The sequence below is a fragment of the Gadus chalcogrammus genome, chromosome 11 (assembly GCF_026213295.1).
Source record: "Gadus chalcogrammus isolate NIFS_2021 chromosome 11, NIFS_Gcha_1.0, whole genome shotgun sequence".
NCBI lineage: Eukaryota > Metazoa > Chordata > Actinopteri > Gadiformes > Gadidae > Gadus > Gadus chalcogrammus.
The window spans coordinates 27,368,478-27,391,872 of record NC_079422.1 but is presented as its reverse complement, the minus strand read 5'-3'; the positions used below and the strand labels follow the sequence as shown (position 1 = coordinate 27,391,872).

Sequence of the window (23,395 nt, the reverse complement as noted above, 5' to 3'; positions counted from 1 at the left end):
TGACCCCCCGGCCACCCAGTGACCCCCCGGGCCGCCCAGTGACCCCCCCCGGTGCACCCAGTGACCCCCCCCCGGTGCACCCAGTGACCCCCCCCGGCCACCCAGTGACCCCCCGGGCCGCCCAGTGACCCCCCCCGGTCACCCAATGAGCCCTGCTGAGGCAGTGACCCCACTTCTGAATATTATTAATATATCTATATCTATATCTATATATCAAAGTATGTATATAAATAAATAATTTTTGGACTGCTTAATAATACACTGCATAATCTAACATCATGTTATCATTAAGTCTCTGAAAGTGACATTAGAAGAGGAGATGGTTTTGTAATCTGATGTTATATGTCTGTTCTTACATTGTATGTTATCTTTTATTATATGTTGGTCCGGGTGTTGTTTAACAATAAATGTTGTTTTAGTTTTTTTGAAGCCAAACTAGTCATCTTGTCGACCGTAGTAGTTCATAAAAGATAAGAAAAAAAATAATCTTGAATTAAAAAAATTAATAACTACAGTAATATAATCATAACAAAAAATTGTCATTTAAAATCCACGGCCATAGGACATTTCATTGCTATGAACAAAAAAGTAATACTTTACAATTACTAGTATTATTTATTTAATTTGTTTTTTTCCTGACTAAATGTTAAAACTTGGTTCCTTGTACTTCCTTTTCTTTATGCATGTAAAGTTCCAAATAAGGGCAGTGGGTGGCGGAAATGCAACAATGTGCTCCCACTGCAATAAAGCAGAAGACTAGCTAGCCGTCCGCGGTGTAGCCTGGCGGCTCACCGTCCGACTGCAGCCTGACCGCGGCGCCCCCTGGAGGCTCACCGTCAGACTGCAGTCCGCGGCGCCCCCTGGCGGCTCACCGTCAGACTGCAGTCTGCAGCATCAACAGACGCAGCAGAAACAAACTTCCAGTCGCAGCATGGATTTCAACATGAAGAAACTGGCTTCTGGCGCCGGGGTGTTCTTCACACGGGCGGTACAGGTAGGAATAAGGACTTCATATGTTTCGATTAGACAAATGAAGTCCTTTGCGAATGCTATAAAACGAAAACCTTTCCTTGAGCATTAGCAGGGAGCTAATCACGATCTGTCTGGGATTTGAAACACATCTGGATCATATTAATATATTATGGGATGTTAGACTGCGCTGTCCTTGCTTACTGTACACCACAACAAGTCGTTTTATAAAAAAGGAGCATCTTATAATGTCTATGGAGTCAATAGTTGATGTTCTGACTGCAGTAGTTCTCAGTCCCATGGTTGTAGTTTTAGTAGAACTAGATAATGAGACCCAGGTTGAGTTTGGGGTCTGGTGTGTTATCTGTTCTCTCAAAGTACTGCTCCCTTATTTTATGGTCCAACTGTCCAGTTCACGGAGGAGCGGCTCGGTCAGGCCGAGCGGACCGAGCCGGACGCGGACCTCGAGCGGCTGGCGGGCCGCGCCGACGTCACCCGGCTCTGGACCGAGAGGATCTGCCGGCAGACCGAAGTGCTGCTGCGGCCCAATCCCGGTACGGAGCCTTCCTCCCCTCGGTCACTGGACTAATAACACATAACAGCACGAAGGAACCTTATCCACCTTATTGTGGAACATGGGCGGCATATGGTTCAGGAGGTAGAGCGGGTTGACTGGTAACCGGAAGGTTACTAGTTCGATCCCTGGCTCCTCCTAGCTGAGATTTTCCTGAGCAAGTGACCCCCCCCCTCCCCCTTGACACACCCCCCGGTGAATGTGAGGCCTTATTGTAAAGCACTGAGTGGCCACTGGTTAGAAAAGCGCTGTATAAATGCAGTCTATTTACCATAATTACACATGGAACATAACATATGGTGAAGGATAATAACACGTCATACCAACACCGACTGCCCCTAAAGAGAGGGATCTGGAAACTAAACATCCTGTCTGCTCCCTGAACCCTTCATGAAAGAGGCTCCCTGATTGGCCTAAACTAGGAGCCGGGGGCAGTCCTCAGTTTGACTGGCAGCACATTCCTCCATTAATGGCTGACGGATGGCCTGCCCTCCTCATCCAAACCCACTCACAGAACGGCCCAAAAACTACACACAGCTCTTAAAGTGGTAGTTCGGAATTTTGGACATAGGGCGAGATTCCCAAGTTAGCCTTGGTGTTCTTTATCATTGGCGACAGTTTGACACATTTCATTCAGTCCTTCTAGTTGCAGAGTTTGCTTGTGATAAGCTAGCGCACGGTAACGGGCAATACTAGCCTGCTAATAAAACAGTCTTACCCACTCCGCAGTACACCCGAGGCAAATCTACTATAACGCCAGACTATAGATGTAAATGTCTGTGTTGATGGAATAATGTTAGCAATAAAACCAACCTTGCATTGCGTTGCATTTTGGGGGACTTGCTGTGTCTCAGCAGCAGTGTTATACTCCTGGTAGTAGGCTACGGCAGCGGCGGACTGATACCTAGGTTAAATTCCGCTGCTGCTGAGAAAGTAGTCCCTCAAAATGCGATGATTCATGCAATGCAAGGTTGGTTTTATTTCTAACATTATTCTATCAACACAGACATTTACATCTATAGTCTGGCGTTATAATTGATTTGCCTCGGGCGTACTGCGGAGTTGGTAAGACTGTTTTATTAGCAGGCTAGCATTGCCCGTTAACGTGCGCTAGCCTAGCACGAGCGAACTCTGCAACTAGAAGGACTGAATGACATGTGTTCAAAACTGTCTCCAATGATAAAGAACACCAAGGCTATTTTGGGAATCAGGCCCTGTGTCCAAAATTACAAACTACCCCTTTAAGTATTAAATATGAGGCTTCAGTCTTACCTACTGCCACGTGATCCGATGCTATCATAGTTGTCGTTATTCAGTGATTCATCTAACTTGTGTTTTAATCTCCACGCTTCAGTGGACTACACTGGTGAGTACTGCTCTGATGATGTCAGTGTTCTGATGATGTCACTGCTCTGACGATGTCACTGCTCTGATGATGTCACTGTTCTGACGATGTCAGTGTTCTGATGATGTCACTGCTCTGATGATGTCACTGCTCTGATGATGTCAGTGTTCTGATGATGTCACTGCTCTGATGATGTCACTGCTCTGACGATGTCACTGCTCTGATGATGTCAGTGTTCTGATGATGTCACTTCTCTGATGATGTCACTGCTCGGACGATGTCACTGTTCTGACGATGTCACTGCTCTGATGATGTCACTGCTCTGACGATGTCACTCACTGCTCTGACGATGTCATTGCTCTGACGATGTCACTGTTCTGACGATGTCAATGTTCTGATGATGTCACTGCTCTGGTAATGTCAACACCCAACATAATTCCATTCAATTTTATTTGTATAGCCCTTAATCACCATGAGGGCTTAACAGGCCAAAAATTATGACCATCAATCATGTAATGTTCTGATAATGCCCTTTTCTACACAGACAGACAGTGTGTACACAGGCCAGACAAACTGATTCCCATGAATATATTACAATATATATACATATATGTTCTTGCAATATCGATTCATAGGGCACGAGATTAATTTTTTTTGTTTTGTTTTGCTACCATTATTATTATTTTTGCACTTTAATAAATGCCTTAATGCAATTTGCAGTGATGGAATGTTGTAGTTCAAGTACACTTTCACTTGCAATTCCTTTCTAATTTCAAAATTGCACTTTTGAGGCTTGAGACAGTTTTGTTTACAGCTCAAGTTTAAACTGTCCAATTTACAAGTTTGCACTTAAAACCTGTTGTTTAAGATGGAGAGGAAAAAATAAAGTACATTTGTATTTTGTAACACAGTTGAGCCATTTTCATTATTTAAGAGCAGATTGAATTGAATCGTGATCAATCGATTCAGAACCTTATGAATCGAAATCGAATCGATTTAGGAAATTGGCCACGATACCCAGCCCTATACACATATATACTGTATATCTATATATATATATAGATATATATTAGTGCTGTCAGTTAAACGCGTTATTAACGGCGTTAACGCAAACCAATTTTAACGCCGTTAATTTTTTTATCGCGCGATTAACGCACTTCTTTCATTTTTTTTACAGATATATATATATATATTTTTTTTTTTCTTTGGCTCAAAACAAAGGAGCAGTAGCCTGACTGCTATGTTCAAGGCAGTATGTTTGTATGTTCATCGTTTAATTGATCAGTATATGCCAATGTTTTTATCCATAAAAAAAAATTTGCACAAGGCAAGCCGATGCACTTCTCCATGTTGATAAGAGCATTAAAATATAAATAAATAAATAATCTGATAAAGAAATCAAGGGATTTTTAGCATAGAAAAAACATTTGCGATTAATCGCGATTGCTCGCGATTAATCGTGAGTTAACTATGACATTAATTAAATATTTGAATCGCTTGACAGCACTAATCTATATATAACGGTGTGTTATGGCGCCACACCCCTGTGTCTCCTGCCCACCTCTGTTGTGGTTCTCCAGGTGTCCGGATGGAGGAGTTCCTGTATGAGAAGCTGGACCGCACGGCGCCGCAGAGGCCAGCCAGCGGCCAGCTGCTAGGCCGCCACATGGAGGACGCCGCCAGGTCCCTGGGCCCAGAGCTGGCCTACGGTGAGCCCTGCGGGGAAACTGTAGCGTAGCTCTTAGTAGCTTGTAGCGTAGCTTTTAGTAGCTTGTAGAATAGCTTGTAGAATAGCTTGTAGGGTAGCTCTTAGTTGCTTGTAGCTTAGCTTTTAGTAGCTTGTAGCATAGATTGTAGCGTAGCTTTTAGTAGCTTGTAGCATAGCTGTTACTAGCTTGTAGACGATAGCGCATGTAGCATAGCTGTTAGAAGCTTGTTGTGTATCTGTGATTAGCTTGTAGTGTAGCTTTTAGTAGCTTGTGGTGTAGCTGTTAGTAGCTTGTAGCTTATGTAGCTTGTGCCATAGCTCGTAGCGGATGGGGCTTTTAGCTTGCAGCGTAGGTGTAATTAGCTTATATCGTAGCCTTAAGTAGCTTGTAGTGTAGCTGTTAGTAGCTCATCGCTTTTGTATCTTGTAGTGTAGCTGTGATTAGCTTGTAGTGCAGCCGTTCATGCATAGAGGGTGCTGTCTAACCTTTTTTTTCCTTTTAGTTCTCCATATTTTTTCATCTCTGAATGAGAAATACTGACTCCAGAACTGAATCATCAAAATGAACTTTGTACACATAAACCGTGTGACCTTTATACGTACTTTCAGTTCATCCGGCGGACTGCAGTCTCCCATCCAGCTGTTATACAGTCTGTGTTTCGTCATGCTACTGCAGAGGTCTGGTGATATTTTGAGCTACATTAATGGTTAAAGAATGTGTGTAGGCCGGGGCCTGCTCCTGGTGGGCGCGTGTGAGCAGCGTCTGGGCCGGGCGGAGCGGGAGTTCTCCCAGGTCTCAGCCGTGGCTCTCATCGGCCCACTGAGAGACTTCCTGGAGGGCGACTGGAGCCTCATCACCGTGAGCAACAGACCCATTTGCCACATTTCTTTTGTTTCACCTTCTGTTCTGTACCTTCTATGTGACACCCACATATCTTTAAAGTAGATATTAACCTAACATTAAAGTTAAGGAGTGCCTGGATGGGTTGGGTTAAGGTCTGGGTTGTGATTGGACCTCATGATGGGTTGGGTTAAGGTCTGGGTTGTGATTGGATCTCGGTGATGGGTTGGGTTAAGGTCTGGGTTGTGATTGGGTGCAGAAAGAACGCCGTCTGCTGGAGAACCGCCGTCTGGATCTGGACGCCTGCAAGGCCCGACTGAGGAGAGCCCAGGCCGCCGAGAGCAAGGCTGCAGTGAGTCTGTCTGTCTGTCTGTCTGTCTGCCTGCCTGTCTGTCTGTCTGCCTGTCTGTCTGTCTGTCTGTCTGTCTGTCTGCCTGCCTGCCTGCCTGCCTGCCTGCCTGTCTGTCTGTCTGTCTGTCTGTCTGTCTGTCTGTCTGCCTGCCTGCCTGCCTGCCTGCCTGCCTGCCTGCGTGCCTGCCTGCCTGCCTGCCTGCCTGCCTGCCTGTGCCTGCCTGTCTGTCTGTCTGTCTGTCTGTCTGCCTGCCTGCCTGCCTGCCTGCCTGCCTGCCTGCCTGTCTGTCTGTCTGTCTGTCTGTCTGTCTGTCTGTCTGTCTGTCTGTCTGTCTGCCTGCCTGCCTGCCTGCCTGCCTGTCTGCCTGCCTGCCTGCCTGCCTGCCTGCCTGCCTGCCTGCCTGCCTGCCTGCCTGCCTGCCTGCCTGTCTGTCTGTCTGTCTGTCTGTCTGCCCGTTTGCCTGTCTGCCTGTGTGTCTGTGTCTTCCTCTCTGTCTGTCTCTCTGGCTGTCTGTCAGTCTCTTTCTCTGCCTGTCTGTCTCTCTTAGTGTTTGAGGAATAAAAAGGAAAAGCTAAGTAAAGTTAAATGTAAACTATTTTTTCAGATCTATCTTCTTTCTTGTTTAATCCCCCTGGCCCCTTTGGGAGCACAGGGCATCCACCGTGGATCTCCGCCTCACCCTCCTCAGGGCGATGGGCTTTGCTTCTGGCCAGGAGGTTCGTCTTGGTCAGTTCATCAAGCGTGGACCGCCTCCAGTTGGATCACTTCCTCTGGCCTTTGGAGATTATAGTCCAGAGCTTGTCTTGCTATATTCCTCGGATCCTTGCTAAGTGTATGACCGATCCATCCGCACTTTCTTGATTGATTTCAATGTGGATTTGCTCCTGGTTCATGCGTCTCTGCAGGTCTACATTTGATATATTGTAGGCCAAATCCTCAGTTTGTATCAGGGTGTCCGCGCATCCTTAAAAAAATCTTAAAAAGTCTTAAATTCACGTTTTAAATTTGAGGCCTTAAAAAGTCTTAAATTCGTTACAAATGTCATATGCTGGTCTTAAATACTGTAACTCAAGGTCTTAAATTTGTCGGGGCAGGACTATTTTTATTTATTTTTTTCTCAGAGAGCTTTTCAGGAAGGACATGTAGAGAGGCTTCTTTCTTGCTAACAGCATATACAAGGACAGTTTGCTGGAAGACGTCCGTTACCTGAAGTCGGCCCGCTTTTGCCAACCCCCAACATCGTGTGTTTTAGGTGGTATTAAAAAGGTCTTAAAAAGTCTTAAATTTGACTTGCTGAAACCTGCAGGTAGACAGTTGTTAATAATCACTTGTACTTGATGATTGGTTTGGTGGTTTTCCAGGTTTCACACCCATAGTGAAGGACAGATTTTACATTTGTGTTGAAGGTTCTGATGTTGGTGTATTTCTGGAGAGCTGGGAAGAGAGCCATACAGGTCAGAGTGCTCTAAAGGCATGTCTTGCTTTGCTGATGCGTAGCTCGACATCTTCATCAGCTCCTCCAGCTGTGCTGATGCTGCTCCAGGTATACCGACTTGGCCACGCCTTCCACGGGTTGCTCCTCGATCACGATAGTTGGTGGGTTTTGGTGTTGAGCATCATGGCCTTGGTCTTCCCAACATTTATCCTGAGTCCTATCTGTTAACTGTGTTCAGTATGTTATACTTCCCTGGTGCCCTGCCCAGATTCAGTTTTTTGCTGGCTCTCCTTATTTCCTCCATAGTTATCCTACCACAGTGGTCTTTTTCTGCTTCCTCTGTCTGGGGGCAGTCTATGGAGGACTTCTTCACAGTGTCCAGCTCCTGGGGGCAGTCTATGGAGGACTTCTTCACAGTGTCCAGCTCCTGGGGGCAGTCTATGGAGGACTTCTTCACAGTGTCCAGCTCCTGGGGGCAGTCTATGGAAGACTTCTTCACAGTGTCCAGCTCCTGGGGGCAGTCTATCTATCGAGGACTTCTTCACAGTGTCCAGCTCCTGGGGGCAGTCTATGGAGGACTTCTTCAGTGTCCAGCTCCTGCGTTGCTGTTTAATGGTCCCTCTTGAAGCTTTCACGGACCACCCTGTTCTTTTCTTGGAAATCTTGTCAGAGGCGTTTCTTCCTGTTATGAGCGTTGCTATGATTTCTCGCCTAGATTAGATCTCAATCCATGTTGCATCTGTCAGGGCGTTTTCGTGCTGAGTCATTATCCGGTAAATAAACAAGTAAGAACTCAACAGGGGGGTATACCACGAACCTCGCTGAACATACCCAGACTTTCTTGGGAAAACCTGGCTCGACAGAGACGCAACTCGCAATCAGAGTTAAATGGTTCCACAACGCTCACTTTAGATTCAATTAGTTGAACCAGGTTTTCCGCTTTAGGTTCAATGTGCGTTCACATAAAAGGGGCGATATCGCGTCATTTGACTCACTCTTACGCAAAATTAATCGAGCGAGAGCGGTGTGTTTCTCCCAAGGCGAGCAGTGTTATTATGAACTCCTACGAGGAATTCAAAGTTCAAATCACAGCCAAGGGGAACACGGTTGCCCATAATATGGCTAGGGTGGCGTGCTGGCAAAAAATAGCCGACCGTGTTAATTTGTAAGTGAGAGATTCTGCATATTGTCTAAAAAATATCATGTATCATCATGTATCATCATGCCTTTTACCCCCATAGATGTGGTGCCAGCACGCTCCTACGAACATTGGGCCAAGTCAAAAATATATATAAAAATATTATTCAATGTGGTAAATTGTAAGCATCCATTTGAATAATTTCAGGTGAATCTAGCCTATGATTTGGTTTTCCGACTATGGAGGTGATTTTTCTTAACAATTGTCACAGCTATAATATGAAGTTGTACAATTAAAAATGATTAGGCCTAATTGTGTCACTGACATAGCGGTTATATAAGGGATAATGGACAACACGGCACTTGACTATCCAAGGTTAATATACATGGAACGTTGGGCCACCTTCGAACTTGAAACACAGACACACTACAGACATACTACAGTACACTTATTGTTGCACGCAAATCTCTCATAAAGAATATCGTCAGACAATGCCAAGGGATCGGTTCTGTCCCAAAAAACCCTCTGTCTCCGGAGAGGCGCCTGTACGATAAGTGCGCCGAGGTCCACGGGAACACCCACAAATGGTGACTCCATTGTCGGAGGAGGGGCTAGGAAGCTGCGCACGCCGATATAAGTAGCCGATCTCCGGGTAGACTAAGCTGAAAACCTGCTCCCGACCAGGTTTGGTTGTGAACATAAGTCACCCTGGTGATACAGCGACGCTTAAAGAGATCGACTTTCATGGTCCAGCTAACCCAGGCTTTGAGCTCAACATACCTCGCTAACCCTCTAATCCAGCTTCGTAGTACAGGCCCCTGGACGTTTAAAATGCATGTAAACACCTTTACCTGATCAACTTCGGACAGATATCGGTACATGAACTGACAAGCGAGATCGGGTAAGAACACCTAGATAACTCGTTCATAGTCGGCTTTCTACCTGCATGTAAACCAGCATCGTATCGCACATCGGATTTCGCGTTCTGCACATGCGCGAGATCTTGCGGCCGGGGGACGTGAGCCGGAAGTAGAAGGAGACGAGGTCGTGTTGTTGTCGCCATAGACATTTCTTTTTTTTTTCTTTTTGTTTATGGTTGTCGCCGTCGGGAAACGAGAAACTTCGATTCATTAAAAAGCTGACGCAGAAGATGGAGGAAGCCGTGTCATGCCCTTATCGCCTGAGGGCCCAGCAGCTGGCGGAGGAGAGCCGTGTCATGCCCTTACCGCCTGAGGGCCCAGCAGCTGGCCGAGGAGAGCCCTGTCATGCCCTTACCGCCTGAGGGCCCAGCAGCTGGCCGAGGAGAGCCCTGTCATGCCCTTACCGCCTGAGGGCACAAGCTGGCCGAGGAGAGCCCTGTCATGCCCTTACCGCCTGAGGGCACAAGCTGGCCGAGGAGAGCCCTGTCATGCCCTTACCGCCTGAGGGCACAAGCTGGCGGAGGAGAGCCCGTTCTCCCCCCGCTGCCCCGGTCCCTCCGTCCCACCGCTCTTCTCCAGTCGGCGTTATCCTTTCCAATTCTGGCGTTCAGATCTCCCATTACAATCTTGTCTTTTTTGGGAGTGCTCTGGAAGAAAGCCTAGTGTTGGTAAAAGGTCTCTCTTACTTCATAAGCAGTGTTGGCGGGAGCATAGCATTGGATGAATGTGATACTGCGTCTTTTGATGTAAACCTGGCTGTGATGTCCTACTCCCTGTGTGTGTGGGTCTTCTTCTTTGGGGTTGCCTGAATAGAGAGAGGTCTCTCCAGTGGCATGTGTTACTTCTCCAAAGGTATCCACCCGGCTCTGACATACACCAACAATGCTTCGGTTGTACCGCTGCATTTCTTTGGTCAGTTGTGCCAATTTTCCAGTTTGGTATAGTGGTCTAACATTCCCGCATCCAATTCTCGATCTTGACTTCAGCTTCCGCAGACATTCCCCCCCTGGGGTCGCTGATGAGGTTGCTTCAGGCGGTGCAGGCATCCCACTTGTCGGTAAGGCAGTCAGAGGTACTAACTACCCGTCCCTCAGCCCATCGCCCAAGCCCCGACCTGCAGGGCCGTTGGGAGGGGTCGTTGTCTGGTCTCTACCCGGGGCCTGTTCAGCCCGGGTCACCCTGTCCGGGGTACAGGACTCTGGTCTCTACCCTAACCCTGTTCAGCCCGGGTCACCCTGTCCGGGGTACAGGACTCTGGTCTCTACCCTAACCCTGTTCAGCCCGGGTCACCCTGTCCGGGGTACAGGACTCTGGTCTCTACCCTAACCCTGTTCAGCCCGGGTCACCCTGTCCGGGGTACAGGACTCTGGTCTCTACCCTAACCCTGTTCAGCCCGGGTCACCCTGTCCGGGGTACAGGACTCTGGTCTCTACCCTAACCCTGTACAGCCCGGGTCACCCTGTCCGGGGTACAGGACTCTGGTCTCTACCCTAACCCTGTTCAGCCCGGGTCACCCTGTCCGGGGTACAGGACTCTGGTCTCTACCCTAACCCTGTTCAGCCCGGGTCACCCTGTCCGGGGTACAGGACTCTGGTCTCTACCCTAACCCTGTTCAGCCCGGGTCACCCTGTCCGGGGTACAGGACTCTGGTCTCTACCCGGGCCTGTTCAGCCCGGGTCACCCTGTCCGGGGTACAGGACTCTGGTCTCTACCCTAACCCTGTTCAGCCCGGGTCACCCTGTCCGGGGTACAGGACTCTGGTCTCTACCCTAACCCTGTTCAGCCCGGGTCACCCTGTCCGGGGTACAGGACTCTGGTCTCTACCCTAACCCTGTTCAGCCCGGGTCACCCTTTCCGGGGTACAGGACTCTGGTCTCTACCCTAACCCTGTTCAGCCCGGGTCACCCTGTCCGGGGTACAGGACTCTGGTCTCTACCCTAACCCTGTTCAGCCCGGGTCACCCTGTCCGGGGTACAGGACTCTGGTCTCTACCCTAACCCTGTTCAGCCCGGGTCACCCTGTCCGGGGTACAGGACTCTGGTCTCTACCCTAACCCTGTTCAGCCCGGGTCACCCTGTCCGGAGGTCAGGACTCTGGTCTCTACCCTAACCCTGTTCAGCCCGGGTCACCCTGTCCGGAGGTCAGGACTCTGGTCTCTACCCTAACCCTGTTCAGCCCGGGTCACCCTGTCCGGAGGTCAGGACTTGTTGATGTTGTTTCCATCTAAGACTCTATTTCTGTTTCTGTAGACGCAGCCTGACTTCCAGGAGACCAGACCTCGGAACTACGTCCTGTCTGCCAGCGCCTCAGGGGTAGGTGGTGTCTGACTCAGGGTAGGGTGGTGTCTGATTGGGGGTAGGTGGTGTCTGACTCAGGGTAGGGTGGTGTCTGACTCAGGGTAGGTGGTGTCTGACTCAGGGTAGGTGGTGTCTGACTCAGGGTAGGGTGGTGTCTGACTCAGGGTAGGTGGTGTCTGACTCAGGGTAGGTGGTGTCTGACTCAGGGTAGGGTGGTGTCTGACTCAGGGTAGGGTGGTGTCTAATTGGGGGTAGGTGGTGTCTGACTCAGGGTAGGGTGGTGTCTGACTCAGGGTAGGTGGTGTCTGACTCAGGGTAGGTGGTGTCTGACTCAGGGTAGGGTGGTGTCTGACTCAGGGTAGGGTGGTGTCTGATTGGGGGTAGGTGGTGTCTGACTCAGGGTAGGGTGGTGTCTGACTCAGGGTAGGGTGGTGTCTGACTCAGGGTAGGTGGTGTCTGACTCAGGGTCGGGTGGTGTCTGACTCAGGGTAGGGTGGTGTCTGACTCAGGGTAGGGTGGTGTCTGACTCAGGGTAGGGTGGTGTCTGACTCAGGGTAGGTGGTGTCTGACTCAGGGTAGGGTGGTGTCTGACTCAGGGTAGGTGGTGTCTCACTCAGGGTAGGGTGGTGTCTGACTCAGGGTAGGTTGTGTCTGACTCAGGGTAGGGTGGTGTCTGACTCAGGGTAGGTTGTGTCTGACTCAGGGTAGGGTGGTGTCTGACTCAGGGTAGGTGGTGCAACATGTAGAAAGTGTATCTGTGGAGAGCAGACAGGGAGTTGAGGTTTGTGTCATATTTCAATGACAAACTATTAATTCAAACGCACAACTTAAATCATTACACAATTGTATTTTCCATAGTTGGTTATCAGCCCAAACAAGTACGACCTAATGGGACCTTCTTCATCAGACCCCATCCTTGGTCTTCCTCAAAGGCTGCCGTGGTTTGTTATGCCGACGAGACTGGAAAAGGTTCTCTCCCCGGGGGTAAAGCGTGCATCATTTGGTCTGCGTGGTGCCTGGTATCTTATGTTATATACCAGTGTGTCTGGTCCTGATACCGGGGCTCCTGTTTGGTTAGGGTTAGGGCGAGGGTCGGGGTTGGGGTTGGGGTCGGGGTCGGGGTTGGGGTCAGGGTCGGGGTTAGGGTGGGGGTCGGGGTTAGGGTTGGGGTTAGGGTTGGGGTTAGGGTTGAGGTTAGGGTTGGGGTGGGGGTTGAGGTTAGGGTTGGGGTTGGGGTCAGGGTTGGGGTTGGGGTCAGGGTTGGGGTGGGGGTTGGGGTTGGGGTTGGGGTGTTGGAGCCATTTAGAGGTCTTTTGTGTTGAATATTTGTCAGTAAATATATTTTGAGTCTAAGGCTAAAAGTATGAGTTAAGAATTATAAAGTGTATGAAATATTAATCAAACTTTCATTCATATGTATATTTATGCATTTTGTGATTAGTCCGTTGTGTCACCTGGGGAAGTAGGTGTGTCACGCTCTACCTGGAGCCTATTGGAGGCCCTCACAGAGGGCAGGCTAATTACTGTTGTTCAGGTTTGGAAGGCAGAGAGCCAACAGTTTTCTGACCGCATTAGTTTGCATTAATTCGCATTATTTCGTATTATTGGACGCATTTTTGACAGATTATTTTACATTGAAAAGCCCTTTTTGTCCAATACGAAGGACCCTGTTTTGGCCAGTTTCAGTTACATTGTTTGGAGTTTTTATGTTTAGTTATTTCCTGGAAAGTCAACCGGAGTTATTGCTTAATAAATGAATCAACACCAAGTTAAACACTCTCTGTGCGTGCTTCCCAAGAAATGTGTGTCGGACTACCTCTGCCTCAGGAATACATAGGGCGAACAAAGGGTTCGCCACTTCAGTGGGGTTGGGGTTAAGGTCGGGGTTGGGGTTGGGGTTAGGTTGGGGTCGGGGTTAGGGTCAGGCTCCTCTTCTTTTTCTGAGAACTGCTCAAAATTCTTCTCATCCTCCAACAGCTCTGGACCCAGGAAGTTGAAAAGGTGAGTCTGACCCTGAACCTCATGCTTCAACAAAAAACCCTACAACAGGAAGGGGCGGGAACTACAACAGGGAGGGGCGGGAACTACAACAGGGAGGGGAGGGAACTACAACAGGGAGGGGCGGGAACTACAGCAGGGAGGGTAGGGAACTACAACAGGAAGGGGAGGGAACTACAACAGGAAGGGGAGGGAACTACAACAGGGAGGGGAGGGAACTACAACAGGGAGGGCGGGAACTACAACAGGGAGGGGAGGGAACTACAACAGGAAGGGGAGGGAATTACAACAGGGAGGGGCGGGAACTACAACAGGAAGGGGAGGGAACTACCACAGGGAGGGGAGGGAACTACAACAGGGAGGGAGGGAACTACAACAGGAAGGGGAGGAACTACAACAGGGAGGGGAGGGAACTACAACAGGGAGGGGCGGGAACTACAACAGGGAGGGAGGGAACTACAACAGGAAGGGGAGGAACTACAACAGGGAGGGGAGGGAACAACAACAGGGAGGGGAGGAACTACAACAGGGAGGGGAGGGAACTACAACAGGAAGGGGAGGGAACTACCACAGGGAGGGGAGGGAACTACCACAGGGAGGGGAGGAACTACAACAGGGAGGGGAGGGAACTACAACAGGGAGGGGAGGGAACTACAACAGGGAGGGGAGGGAACTACAACAGGAAGGGGAGGGAACTACCACAGGGAGGGTAGGGAACTACAACAGGGAGGGGAGGGAACTACAACAGGAAGGGGAGGGAACTACAACTGGGAGGGGAGGGAACTACAACACGGAGGGGAGGGAACTGCAACAGGGAGGGGAGGGAACTACAACAGGGAGGGGAGGGAACTACAACAGGGAGGGGAGGGAACTACAACAGGGAGGGGAGGGAACTACAACAGGGAGGGGAGGGAACTACAACAGGGAGGGGAGGGAACTACAGCAGGGAGGGGAGGGAACTACAACAGGGAGGGGAGGGAACTACAACAGGGAGGGGATGATAAACTACAGCGGGGAGCTGATAGGAAGGAAGTGCATTGATGATAAACTACTGCCTCAGGTGAAGACCGGTGTAAACTTTGCTTACAACCCAACCAATTGGTTGCAAAACGTAAACATTCTATGTAGCCCATTTAGTTAGTGCTGTAGGCACGGTTTATTATCTTCATTATTTGAGTGTGTTCTATTTCTAAAAGGCTTCTGGTCTGCAGGCTGGAGATGAGCTCCAGCGAGCGCAGGCGGAGTTTGACCAGCAGGCGGAGGTCACCAAACTACTGCTGGGGAACATCAGCAGCACACACGTACGTCTTACCCTCCAGGTGGTCAACCACCTGTCTGTTGGGTCAACCACCTGTCTGTTGGGTCAACCACCTGTCTGTTGGGTCAACCACCTGTCTGTGTCTGTCAGGTGAACCACCTGCGCTGCCTGCACGAGTTTGTGGAGGCCCAGGCAGCGTACTACAAGCAGTGTCACCTGCACATGGAGGACCTGCAGAAGGAGCTAGCGTGGTAGGACAGAAGCAGCTAGCACTAGCGTGGTAGGACAGAAGCAGCTAGCACTAGCGTGGTAGGACAGAGCAGCTAGCACTAGCGTGGTAGGACAGAAGCAGCTAGCACTAGCGTGGTAGGACAGAAGCAGCTAGCACTAGCGTGGTAGGACAGAAGCAGCTAGCACTAGCGTGGTAGGACAGAAGCAGCTAGCACTAGCGTGGTAGGACAGAAGCAGCTAGCACTAGCGTGGTAGGACAGAAGCAGCTAGCACCAGCGTGGTAGGACAGAAGCAGCTAGCACTAGCGTGGTAGGACAGAAGCAGCTAGCACTAGCGTGGTAGGACAGAAGCAGCTAGCACTAGCGTAGTAGGACAGAAGCAGCTAGCACTAGCGTAGTAGGACAGAAGCAGTACACATTACTAAACAGTACTACTCAGTAATACACAGTACTACACAGCACTACTCATTACAACTATTACTACACAGTAGCCTACTACTCATTACTACAGTAGGGGTGTAACGGTACACAAAAGTCACGGTTCGGTACGTAACTCGGTTTTTAAGTCACGATACGGTACGGTTAATAGTTAAGGGGAAAATTAAAAAAAACTGCTTGTTTCTCAACCGTAGATAGAAGCAATGAAAACACCAATAAACTTGGTTATGGCATTTGCATTTCTGAATTCCCAGACAGGGGTTGTTGAAATAGTGTTGTGAGCTCGGTTTGAACAGCTCGTTTTTTTTTCCACAGCAGCGGATAGTAACACCTGGATGGTGCTGTCATGCCAAATTTGTACCGGCTGCCAAATTTGTACCGGGCGCGTCATCCATACGTAATCCATTCCAAACCTGCATGGCAGCACACGATCGCGTCTTCCGTTGCCGGGCAGGTTTCCAAAAACATTCGCGCTCATGTTGCCAAAGACAAAATAACATAATACAGTTAACGGATCGCGAGATAACACTTGTTTTTACTTTATATTTGTATTGTATTAATTGTTTAATCAATCAATTGTATCGTGAGCCTACGTACTTCAGTGGGGGTTTCATTCCGTCTATACACGGCACCTTCTCAACGAGCACATGAGATCGGTCGCCCAATGACAGACTCTCTCTACAGTCAGCTCGCGCAAGAAGGTGGAACGTAAGGGAGATACCATTTCCAGAACTTGGAAGGCCGTAATAACCATAGACATATACAATGGTAATAACTAGTAGGTTATGTGAAAGACCCAGAAACACAAATATGCGACGAGGCAAAAAAAAAAAAGAAGATAATAATAACAATAATATATTTTTTTTTTTTTTTTTGCGACGAGGCAAAATACCGGACGTTTTTGGAATCCCTGCCGGACGCATTTTTTAGGTCTCGAAAAGAGGACATGTCCGGGAAAAAGAGGACGTCTGGTCACCCTAGTTTAAAGCGGGTTTCAAAAAACATTCGCGCTCATGTTGCCAAAGACTAAATAACATAATACAGAAAACGGATCGCTAGATAACACTTGTTTTTACTTTATATTTGTATTGTATTTAATTGTTTAATCAAATTTGGCAAGTTAACTGAGTGTTTAAAGCAGGTCAAGGACGAAATAGCACAATACAGATAACGGATCGCTAGATAGAAGGTTCGCGAATGTTCGTGAACCTTTCACGTCATTGGACGACGCGATCATCTGTTGCCAGGCAGGTTTGGAATGGATTACGTATGGATGACGCGCCCGGTACAAATTTGGCAGCCGGTACAAATTTGGCATGACAGTGCCTTTCAAAAGCGTGTGCATGTTAAAGTGCTGTACGTAGACACGGAGAGCCCTCTCCATAGCCGGAGAGCCTGTCGGAGACCCTCCCCGTAGCTTAGGTGCGCATCCAATATATTTTAACTATCCGTCGACGCCATGGACCTATTGGTCGACGCAACAGAGACGGCAAGGGCTGTGATTGGTCCTCCAACGAAATCATTTCCTGAATCAATTCTGTGGTTTGACTTTGCACCTTAATTACTTTGTTCATCGTTTACTTTGCACCTTAAGAACCAATAAAACACCAAATAAGATTTGAAAAGCTTTGAAAGTTTATTTACAACACTGCTTACATGGTTTGTAGTCAACATATAAGATCGATCGGGCGGCGAATTGCATTTCGTATCCGACATCCCGACGGAGAGCTGCTGAGCGGATTACGGAGTTGGAGTAGTATAGGAGTAGTATACTTTGGCTAAACGGCCCGGGAGGTGCTCCGACTTCAAGTTTTAAATCCTGCATTGCAAAACAAGCCTTTACCTTCGCCATATTAGCGCTATGTACGCCACATTTACGCACCGCGGTACACCTCTGTAACCGCACCGAAATGCCTGTACCGTGAAGGTTCGGTACTAATACTTGTACCGTTACACCCCTACTGCACAGTACTACTCAGTACTACTATTACTAATCAGTACTACACAGTAGTGATGTTATGCTTTGCATCGAGGCATCGAGGCGTGTGTCGAGTACCTTGGCTCCTCCCCCTGCGAAGCTCCGTATCGAGTTGATTCGTATCGGCGAAATGACGTAGCGTGTGACGTTCGAGGATTCATCTCGGGCTGTTCCGCGATATGGGTTCACAATTGGCACATTTTTAAAAAAAAGACACTTCCCAGTTCCAAGATCACTTTAATGGCTATGTAATTAATCACACTCATTCTCAGTCATCATTTAGTTATATTATTACAATTATTAGTAGGCTACTGTAGTTGATAAGACATTCTATTTTGCCCGGGATGACTTAAAATCTTTGTCAAATTATTTGTTTTCTACCATGAGCTCGGGAGATATTTATGAACGGCACACTCACACGTATCGCTGAAATGACTTTAATTCTCAAATGTTTTGATGTTGTACGAAGCAAACATCACGTCATCACAGGAAACTCTTTCTTTCATCATAATTTCATTCACCACTAGGTGTCCCTAGCGTACTCATTAGAAGCTTCGAGGTCGAACCACTTTGATGGTTCATCTGGCTGCGAGGCTTTGACGTTTCATGAGGCGTCATCTCGGCATCACTACATAGTATGACTCATACTACACAGTACTACTCAGTACTACTCATTATTAAACAGTACTACTCATTACTACACAGTACTACTCAGTCCTACAGATTAATATATAGTTCTACTCATTAGTACACAGTACTACACAGCACTACTCATTACTACTCATTACTACTCAGTACTACTCAGCACTACTCAGTACTACTCATTACTACTCAGTACTACTCAGCACTACTCAGCACTACTCAGCACTACTCAGCACTACTCAGTACTACTCAGCACTACTCAGTACTACTCGGCACAACTCGGTACTACTCAGCACTACTCAGCACTACTCATTAGTACTCAGCACTACTCAGTAGTACTCAGTACTACTCAGCACTACTCAGTACTACTCAGTACTACTCAGCACTACTCAGTACTACTCAGTAGTACTCAGTACTACTCAGCATTACTCAGTACTACTCAGCACTACTCAGTACTACTCATTACTACTCAGTACTACTCAGCACTACTCAGTAGTACTCAGTACTACTCAGCACTACTCACCACTACTCAGCACTACTCAGTACTACTCAGCACTACTCAGTAGTACTCAGTACTCAGTAGTACTCAGCACTACTCAGTACTACTCAGCACTACTCAGTAGTACTCAGCACTACTCAGTACTACTCGGCACAACTCGGTACTACTCAGCACTACTCAGTAGTACTCAGTACTACTCAGCACTACTCAGTACTACTACTCAGTACTACTCAGCACTACTCAGCACTACTCAGTACTACTCAGCACTACTCAGTACTACTCAGTAGTACTCAGTAGTACTCAGTACTACTCAGTACTACTCGGCACAACTCGGTACTACTCGGTACTACTCAGCACTACTCAGTAGTACTCAGTACTAAACAGCACTACTCAGTAGTACTCAGCACTACTCAGTACTAAACAGCACTACTCAGCACTACTCAGTAGTACTCGGTACTACTCAGCACTACTCAGTACTACTCAGCACTACTCAGTAGTACTCAGCACTAATCAGCACTACTCAGCACTACTCAGTACTAAACAGCACTACTCAGCACTACTCAGTACTAAACAGCACTACTCAGTAGTACTCAGCACTAATCAGCACTACTCAGCACTACTCAGTACTACACAGCACTACTCAGCACTACTCAGTAGTACTCGGTACTACTCAGCACTACTCAGTACTACTCAGCACTACTCAGTAGTACTCGGTACTAATCAGCACTACTCAGCACTACTCAGTACTAAACAGCACTACTCAGCACTACTCAGTACTACTCAGCACTACTCAGTAGTACTCAGCACTAATCAGCACTACTCAGCACTACTCAGTACTACTCAGCACTACTCAGCACTACTCAGTACTACTCAGTAGTACTCAGCACTACTCAGTACTACTCGGCACAACTCGGTACTACTCTGCACTACTCAGTAGTACTCAGCACTACTCAGCACTACTCAGTACTACTCAGCACTACTCAGTAGTACTCAGCAGTACTCAGCACTACTCAGTACTACTCAGTACTACTCAGTAGTACTCAGCACTACTCGGCACAACTCGGTACTACTCGGTACTACTCGGCACTACTCAGTAGTACTCAGTACTAATCAGCACTACTCAGCACTACTCAGTAGTACTCAGCACTACTCAGTACTACTCAGTACTACTCAGTAGTACTCAGCACTACTCAGAAGTACTCAGCACTACTCAGTAGTACTCAGTACTACTCAGCATTACTCAGCACTACTCAGCACTACTCAGTACTACTCATTACTACTCAGTACTACTCAGCACTACTCAGTAGTACTCAGTACTACTCAGCACTACTCACCACTACTCAGTAGTACTCAGTACTACTCAGCACTACTCAGTACTACTCAGCACTACTCAGTAGTACTCAGCATTACTCAGTACTACTCAGCACTACTCAGTACTACTCATTACTACTCAGTACTACTCAGCACTACTCAGTAGTACTCAGTACTACTCAGCACTACTCACCACTACTCAGCACTACTCAGTAGTACTCAGCACTACTCAGTAGTACTCAGTAGTACTCAGCACTACTCAGTACTACTCAGCACTACTCAGTAGTACTCAGTAGTACTCAGCACTACTCAGTACTACTCGGCACAACTCGGTATTACTCAGCACTACTCAGCACTACTCAGTACTACTCAGTACTACTCAGTACTACTCAGCACTACTCAGCACTACTCAGTACTACTCAGCACTACTCAGTACTACTCAGTAGTACTCAGTACTACTCAGTACTACTCGGCACAACTCGGTACTACTCGGTACTACTCAGCACTACTCAGTAGTACTCAGTACTAAACAGCACTACTCAGTAGTACTCAGCACTAATCAGCACTACTCAGCACTACTCAGTAGTACTCAGTACTAAACAGCACTACTCAGTAGTACTCGGTACTACTCAGTACTAGCTCACACTACTCAGTAGTACTCGCACTCAATCTCACTACTCAGTACTAACATCACTACTCAGCACTACTCAGTACTACTCAGCACTACTCAGTAGTACTCAGCACTAATCAGCACTACTCAGCACTACTCAGTACTACTCACTACTCAGCACTACTCAGTACTCTCAGTAGTACTCAGCACTACTCAGTACTACTCGGCACAACTCGTACTACTCGGTACTACGCTGCACTACTCAGTACTACTCAGCACTACTCAGCACTACTCAGTACTACTCAGCACTACTCAGTAGTACTCAGTACTCAGCACTACTCAGTACTACTCAGTACTACTCAGTAGTACTCAGCACTACTCGGCACAACTCGGCACAACTCGGTACTACTCGGTACTACTCGGCACTACTCAGTAGTACTCAGTACTAATCAGCACTACTCAGCACTACTCAGTACTACTCAGCACTACTCAGTAGTACTCAGCACTACTCAGTACTACTCAGTACTACTCAGTAGTACTCAGTACTACTCAGCACTACTCAGTAGTACTCAGCACTACTCAGTACTACTCAGTACTACGCTCTACTTAAAGATGTTGATGACCCTTGACCCCCACCAGCGGCTCCGCGGGGGGCTCTGGCCAGCAGGGGGAGCAGAGTGGGGGAGGGGGGGACCCCCCCAGCCCCCCCCCAGGAAGCCGCCGCGCCCGGGTCCTGTTTGACTACGACGCGGCCGACGCCTCGGAGCTGTCGCTCTACGCAGACCAGGTGAGGACCGGGGGGGGGGGACCGCAGGTAGAGCAGGACCCCCCCCGTAGAGCAGGACCACCTGGACCCCCCGTAGACCAGGACCACCTGGACCCCCCGTAGACCAGGACCACCCCCTGTATACCAGGACCACCTGGACCCCCCGTAGACCAGGACCACCTGGACCCCCCGTAGACCAGGACCACCTGGACCCCCCGTAGACCAGGACCACCCCCGTAGACCAGGACCACCTGGACCCCCGTAGACCAGGACCACCTGGACCCCCCGTAGACCAGGACCACCCCCTGTAGACCAGGACCACCTGGACCCCCCGTAGACCAGGACCACCTGGACCCCCCGTAGACCAGGACCACCTGGACCCCCCGTAGACCAGGACCACCCCCTGTAGACCAGGACCACCCCCGTTGACCAGGACCACCTGGACCCCCCGTAGACCAGAGTCTAAACGTGTGTGTGTGTGTGTGTGTGTGTGTGTGTGTGTGTGTGTGTGTGTGTGTGTGTGTGTGTGTGTGTGTGTGTGTGTGTGTGTCTGTGTTCTCAGCTGATTACAGTGTATACAGTGCCTGGGATGGATTCTGATTGGCTGATCGGAGAGAGAGAAAACCACAGAGGAAGAGTTCCTGTCACCTACCTGGAGCTGCTCAGCTGAACACACACACACACACACACACCACACGAACGCATACACACACACACACGCGCTCTAAGACTGATCCTAGTCAGCATGTGATGGGACTGATGTTAGCTAACATGTGATGGGACTGATGTTAGCTAACATGTGATGGGACTGATGTTAGCTAACATGTGATGGGACTCATGTTGGCTAACATGTGATGGGACTGATGTTAGCTAACATGTGATGGGACTGATGTTAGCTAACATGTGATGGGACTGATGTTGGCTAACATGTGATGGGACTGATGTTAGCTAACATGTGATGGGACTGATGTTAGCTAACATGTGATGGGACTGATGTTAGCTAACATGTGATGGGACTGATCCTAGTTAGGAACAGTCCTATCACATGTTAACTGACTTTTTTGTGTGCATTTGTCTTCAAACACAGCAGAGCCAAACTGCCCAGGTCCTCTTTTAGCCAATCAGAGAAGTCCACTAACCTGCCATGGGAGCGCTCTGTCTGGAGGGGGGGGGGGTATCCAATAATATATATATCATTGAGGTTACTAATAAGGATTATTGTTAATGTTATGTTTTATTTAACTTTGTGCCACGGATGTGCAGCCTACTTCTGGAACCAGACAGTCTGGTCATGTGATGTTTACATATTTATTTATTTTGCTGTTCTGTCTGTCTGTCTGTCTGTCTGTCTGTCTGTCTGTCTGTCTGTCTGTCTGTGCGTGTGCGTGCGTGCGGGCGTTTGTGTTTCTCCTGTCTGTATTGTATATGTATGTATTTTCCCGGATTACGCTTTCAATTAAAAAAAACTTACAAATAATAAACAATGTTCTCCATTCATCTCCAACTCTCTGGAACGGAGTTCTATGATGCAGGATCATTTGGTAATCTCTGCTTAACGTGTAAAAACATGAAGAGAACTCTGAACCTGCATGTGGGCCTGACTCACACCACGATGGTTAAACCCACCAACGTACACAACAACAGGAGACAATTCTGTGACCCGGTTCTGGCGTCGACTACACTGCCAGGAGCCGTCGACAGCAGAACCTCGACCAGCGAACAGTGGCGTCAATAGGCTGTTTCATTCGGGGCTAAAGCCCCGGATATTATTTAATTAGCCCCAAATCTTACAAAAAAAAAATAATCAACTTACTTTTTTTGTTGTTTGCTTTACATTAGAAACATGGGGATTCCAGGGGCTTCTCAAAATAAAGTAGCCTAGTCCTTCTAGATAGTCCTTCTGGCAAGAGAATAAACGGTTTAAAAACTAGATTTTTCACCACCTCAAGTGAATGAACCTATCCATATCTCCAGTCATATACAGTACGTATATAGGTATGGTCGGTCTCGCTTGTATTCATTTTACACTAAAACAACTTGAATGGAACTTTAGATGTCTGGGGATAAGCAGCCCAGCAGTCAGGAA

At 48.2% G+C, this 23,395-nt stretch overlaps 1 protein-coding gene across 2 annotated transcripts; it reads left to right on the top strand.

Annotated features, from left to right (window-relative positions):
• Window positions 1–242: 242 nt before the first annotated feature.
• Window positions 243–22,795, top strand: LOC130392020 (endophilin-B2-like). 2 transcript variants are annotated; one of them, XM_056602415.1, is made up of 11 exons: window positions 243–994; window positions 1,382–1,523; window positions 4,469–4,597; window positions 5,322–5,455; window positions 5,697–5,789; window positions 11,532–11,594; window positions 13,557–13,580; window positions 14,774–14,878; window positions 14,986–15,086; window positions 21,183–21,330; window positions 21,872–22,795. In XM_056602415.1, the coding sequence occupies exons 1-11, from the start codon at window positions 932–934 to the stop codon at window positions 21,977–21,979; spliced, it is 1,110 nt and encodes a 369-aa protein (XP_056458390.1). In that variant the 5' UTR covers window positions 243–931; the 3' UTR covers window positions 21,980–22,795. The 2 variants fall into 2 exon arrangements, with proteins under 2 accessions (XP_056458390.1, XP_056458391.1); XM_056602416.1 differs by having other exon boundaries at window positions 14,789–14,878; window positions 21,872–22,794.
• The last annotated feature ends 600 nt before the right edge of the window (window positions 22,796–23,395 follow it).

Bases quoted from the DNA above. Each gene is read 5' to 3' on its own strand.
- LOC130392020 (XM_056602415.1), top strand. From the start codon at position 932: ATGGATTTCAACATGAAGAAACTGGCTTCTGGCGCCGGGGTGTTCTTC. The intron at 5,456-5,696 runs GTGAGCAACAGA...GATTGGGTGCAG, and splicing joins GCGACTGGAGCCTCATCACC to AAAGAACGCCGTCTGCTGGA. The intron at 5,790-11,531 runs GTGAGTCTGTCT...CTGTTTCTGTAG, and splicing joins CCGCCGAGAGCAAGGCTGCA to ACGCAGCCTGACTTCCAGGA.